Raw genomic sequence first — 5,827 nt, 5'->3', positions numbered from 1 at the left:
GCCCGCCCTCCCCGTGTTCTTCTCGCCCGCTGCCATGCCCCCGGGGGGTTGAATGGAGGCAGCGACCAGAGGGCACCTCCACCCTCCCTGCCCAGGGCTATGCCAGGGTGGGGGGGCCGGGAGGGTGAGCGACCCGCCCCCCCACCTGTAGGATCCCAATGAGTTGACCCCTCTCCCCAATTGCGGCCCCCCTCGGTCCCACCCCTCGAGCGGCGTCGCCATGGGATGTAACATGTGTGTGGTGGAGAAACCCGAAGAACAATATAGGGTCATGCTGCAGGTAAGGTGGGGCGGGGGCAGCAGATCGGTTGTGGAGGGGACAGACACAATTGTTGCGGGGAGGGGGTCCTGTGGCCGGGCAAAGGGACAGGGGAGGTGGGGGGCGGGGTAGGCATGCATAGGGCGGGTTTGTGGGGATGGGCTGGGGTGACAATCGGGAAAGATTTATAGGGTTAAAAGGCGGAGGTTGAGGGATTTGGAGGAGAAGAGATTGCACGCGCATGGAAGGGAGACTGAGGAAAAGGGGGCATGTGGTAAAGGGGGGCATTGGGGTCGTCTGGGGACAAGGAAAGCAAGGCAAGGTTAAAGAGAGTTTCCGTGGGTTCCTAGTTGTGGGGGGCGGGGTAGTGGTGGAGTAGCTTTTTGGGACGTGAGGAGTCCTTTGGCTGCGAGGAAGGAGAAAGAGTGAAAAAACCGTGTGCTGTGTTATAGGGATAGTAAAGAAAGAGGAGAGAAGAGGTGATCTGGAATTTTTAGAATGGGGGGGGTCACACCACAGCGGGAATCCCAGTTTTTCCAGGGTGCAGAACAGAGGCAGGGAGATTGGGAAGAGGATTCTGTGGTATTAGGAGGGTGTGTGTGGGGGTGATGCTGCAGTGGGGGAGGGGAGCAGGTACCAGATGAGGGGATGTTGCCTAGCAACTAGTCTCCCCCTCTTTTCCCCATAGCACACAGTGCCTGAAATAATGGGGAGGGGGCTTTTGAAAAAAGTGGGGAGAAATTGGGCGGGATGGGACTAAGCAGCCAGGGAGAAAGCAAAGCATTGGAATAGGTCTGAGAAGGAACTGACTCGTATTAGCCAAGCATTCATTCACCTCTTCACACCTATTCCGCCTTCTGCCTCTTTTTCTGCCCTTCAGGTATCTATTTTCCAACTCTTGCTTCTCCCACACTCTTTTTGTCTACATTTTCATCAGTCTAATATCCATTCATTCACTCATTCATTCTTCTGTGTGTTTGTGCGCACGCTTGTGTGTGTGCATGTGTATGCGTGCATGTGTGACTGTGTGCTCTCTATACAATTATTTATTTCATCCATTCAGATCTCTTTCCATCCCACTTGCTCAGCCCAAATCACAAGTACTAGATATAAAGGCAGGTTTCCAATCTCTGTTAAGCAATAACTACTGGTTTGTGGCACAGGGACTAAAACAAAGATAAAAGGGCTTTGGGTGGAAGAAGGATGGTCTGGGGAAAGTATCTTGTGATTAGGTGTAGCAGATATTTTTGCATCCTATACACAATATGGAAAACTCTATGAATTTTGCAGTACTTTCTTGTAAGTGTGCATAGAGAATAGGCACCTCTCTGTGTTTGTGGTTCAAATGTGCAATGTTAAGTATTACATATTTCCATTGGCATTCAGCAGTGCTTATGTGGCTATATGGTTGTGAGTGTATTGGCACCAATATGCAAGTCAGTGTGTGTGTTACACTGGCTATTCAGACACATGAGTTTGTATAGTCTTACTGTCTCGTTTGTGCAGTAAGGGGAAGGCCCCCTTTTCTGCTTTCTAATTCAGATATGTACAGTACACAAGTGGCAAATAAGCCTGTTATTTGAAGTTAAAATTTTCCCAAATTCATGGGTGTATTCCTCTGTGTAAATGCTTCATAGTTGCTCGTAGTATTTTCATACACTATGATCCCCCTAAATCTACTTTAGTGTATTCAGTATATTCAGAGAACCTTGGCTATGAAGTGGTATAAAAATGAAATAAATAAATACAAAATCTTTGATGCCTGCAAACTAATATTCTATTTTCTGTCAGTTGACACATATATACCCTTTTGGCTGCTACTTGAACATTGTGACCACTGATCTAGCAAAGAGGCTCTTGTTATAATCACGAATTGGAGGTAGCCACTTTAACTGAGTTCATCCTCAAAGTTTCCTGTTCTTTTGTGCCATGTCAAAGAACTGTCCCCTCTACCCTGGCAATCCTGTATTTAGGGCTACCTTGGGAATACCTTTTGTAGTTTCATTCCAATTGTTAATAATGGAAGACAGATTTCTGTCCAATAAAGCAAAATGGTTTGGCTGATAGTCTCATTATAAAAGGCTTCTTTTACAGAGGAAAAGCTGTTATTAGACTGCTATGAATTGAGCTCATAGTTCTGAAATGGAGTTATTCTCAGACTCAAGCTTGCAGGTCCTTTCTGGCTTTGTCTCTTTGTAACAAAAAATGTCTATCATTATGGGAGATGGATAGGGGAACAGGGAGGTTTTGTGGGTTGCCAGGTGAGAGAGCCAGTGTGGTATAGTGGTTGCTGGGAATCAAGCAGACTGAGTTCTAGTCCCTGCTCAGCCATGGAGCCAGCCGGATGACTTCGGGCCAGTCACAGACTCTCAGCCCACTCTACCTCGCAGGGTTGTTGTTGTGGGGATAAGTTTGAGAGTGGGAGGAAGAGAATGATGTAAGCTGCTTTGAGTTTGTTTTAAAAAGTAGGGTATAAATCTAATAAATAAATAAGCCAAAGGGCACTCAGTCTCAGTTTACCTCCCCATCTAGCTTCAGACCTCTTGATTTTCCAACAGGTAGAAATGCCCTTGCTTTTCTTTGCATTGCGCCATCTCATCTCTTAGTAACATTGGGGTGTGACTAAAGGCACTGTGCTTTTATACACACGCATGTGCATATACACGCACTCACACACATTTCTATCTATTTAAATGGTTTCAGAGTTTACTCAGTAGCATACATTTCTAGTTTTCCAACTAAGCTATAAGCATGGTTATTACATTTAATCAGTGGCAACAAAAGATTGATTTTTGGAAATGAAGATCTAGATTAAAATTTATGTCAACACAAATGTTTAAATTAAACTTTTGAAGATGCATATTGTTTTTCTTTCTTATTCTGTTTATGAGTTACACAATAACAAAAATGATCTGAGATATCAAATATAACAAATATAATAGCAAAAATCAATAAGGAAGACTTAGTTAATTCAAGCTAAAATCTGAGAGTGAATTAACTTGGCTTCATTTACTAGAGGTTTTTAAGGTATTGAATCCAGAGCATGGGAAACCAAACCATAAAAGTAGAAAAGCACTGTCTGGACAAATTTCTACTTCATTAAACAAGCAAATTATGGAAAGTTGAAAAGGACATCTTTGTTTTCACACATGTGACAAATGAAGGTGATTGGAGAAAGCAAATAGCAAGTTTCATAAAGATTTAATAAAGATTTGAGTCCTGAAATAATGTATTAGCACTGAGTTCTGAATTAATAACGGTCTGAGTGTAAGAGTTGCTCCTCAAATTAGGATTTTAATTGGTACACTCTGCCTATCATAGCAGAAGTCATAGTCACCTGTACACATTCCTGAAGACATGTTTTTATCATGTACACTTTAACAAACATCCAGATATCACTAATACGTTAATATATTGTGCACAATTTACTTTGCATTATGATGCAGTATTTGCCAGTATTTGCTGCTATCTTCACAACATGCATAACTCGACCAGTGTTTATTGTTATTTTATATATTGCTTTCTGAAACACACAGAATGCTTTCTAGTCTTTATTTCTGCTTTGCAAGAAAAAGAGAAGTAGATAAAGAAAAGTGACTGTTTCTGTTTTACAGGTGAGGGATAGATTGAGAGAGACTGCAGGACATGAAGTGAGTTACCCATGACAAAGTTTCTCACCTGGTCATAATCAAATATCTTGGTCCGCATCTGGTTCTGACAGCAGACTTCTTATTTTGGAACCCCAGGGTTGCAAATTGTTCCTGCAAAGATCATAGGTCATTTGTTTTCATAGTGTAAGAGACTTCTGCAACTAGTTGGTAAGGGAACTGTGTGTTTTTCCCTAGGTTGACTTATCCTTGCATGTTCATGATGACTATCTTATCAAGTGTTAGACCTAATATTTATGACTGAGCAATCACAGATCAAGTACCACAGACAGAATCTCCTTGTACACTCTGCTTTTTTTTTTTTTTTTTTGGATGGAGTCAGTTAACACATTCAGCTATGACTCATCAAGCATCAAGCAACTGAGTGATGAAAAATCAACACATGTGTGAACAAGTTTCTCATGCTCCAATATGCTCTGGAGTGGATGAAGAAATAGTAGTCTCTAGGCTCTTCCCAAACAGGATAAATTATGATCCTCCTCGTCATTCCCCCATGAGCACTGGGGAATGTCTGTATGTACATTTGTTGTCAGTTGACAACAAGAACAAGATGATATTCTCACACATTTTGCTTCTAGAATTGTGAGTTTCACCAACTGAGGAATTCACTGCCTGAAGATGCCACTAGCTTAGATGTTTTGCTTTTTAAAGGTTAGGCAAATTCATGGAGGAGAGATCAAGCAAATGGCTATTTAGAGTCAGTATATTTTTGAATATCAGATATGGAGACAGACACAGATAAGGAATGTAGCCTTCAATTTGTATTTGTGAATTTTCTGGAGACATACATACATACAGCCTGGCTGTAATTTGAAATAGAATGTTGGACTTGATTGACCTTTGATCTGAAGGTCTCACCTACCCCAGATTTCAGGAGACTCACTAGGACAAATTTTAAGTACTACTGCTATGAAAGATGCTTATCTATTTTAATAATTTTCATTTTAATTTAATAAAACATTTTTATCCCATCTTTTCACTAAATGTCTCAAGATGGCTTACTTTAAAGGCATGTTTATATAAATGAGTGACTAGTGCTTTATATTCCAAGAAAGACATATATTTTTGTACTTGTGCCTTATGGGGTACTGATCTAAACACAGTATTTATTGTCTGATTGAGGGTGTTAGAGAATGGCTGTCTCAAATTGTTCCGAAAGAGAAATGATGAAGAAAATGTCTGTTGTATTGTTTCTCCGAGAAAATTTAGCTGGATGCATAACCACCCCAAAAATAGTGAGCATACCTGTAAAAACACAGACAAACCAAGTCAGGCACAAATTTGGCTACATAAATATCTACACTCTCCAAATATGAGTCGTTGCACACATGGTCAATGCTGGACACAATGACAAATGGACAAAATATGGCACAATTCCTTTCATGCACTCTACAGCTCATGTTGCATAATTTGCAGATGATACAACATTGACACAACACTGCAAACACTTTCAGCACACACAAACACACATATTACATGTCCAGACAACTACATGCAAACACAGCCAACCACAGTACGGTTACTTGCACAAAGAATGCCATACTTATCTGCAAAGTCAAAACTCCTATGGCTACTAAGATTGCATAGGTCTCTTTTGTACACAGGGCTACATCTTTACACAGCAGATGCAAACACTGTTAACACACAAATGCCCCTGCTCTGCACCAGCACCACCAGCCATTCCCTCTGCTGCAGTGGGACTGGGCTGTGCATTTCTGACATCAGTTCCTGGCTAAAGATACTTACAAAAACTGGAGGGGGGAGTAGCTTTTGGTCCAGATTGCATGGAATCATATGTAGAAGAAGAGCATCTCCCGGAGGCTTGTAGAGTAGGGATCTGGAGGGAGGGGGCCAGAGCGTGGAGAATGGCTGGAAGAGGCAGTTTGGGAAAGAGAAGAAA

At 41.8% G+C, this 5,827-nt stretch overlaps 1 protein-coding gene across 1 annotated transcript in view; it reads left to right on the top strand.

Annotated features, from left to right (window-relative positions):
• Positions 1-220: 220 nt before the first annotated feature.
• PDZD4 (PDZ domain containing 4) overlaps positions 221-5,827 on the top strand; it is a 24,268-nt gene continuing 18,661 nt past the window's right edge. Inside the window, 1 exon segment of the mRNA XM_044443637.1 lies at positions 221-280. Coding sequence (XP_044299572.1) covers positions 221-280 — 60 coding nt within the window.

Source organism: Varanus komodoensis, unplaced genomic scaffold (genome assembly GCF_004798865.1).
Source record: "Varanus komodoensis strain SLA01 unplaced genomic scaffold, ASM479886v1 scaffold42, whole genome shotgun sequence".
NCBI classification, from domain to species: Eukaryota; Metazoa; Chordata; class Lepidosauria; order Squamata; family Varanidae; genus Varanus; species Varanus komodoensis.
Note: the sequence above shows the minus strand (reverse complement) of the source record. Positions and strands in the feature narration are given on the sequence as shown.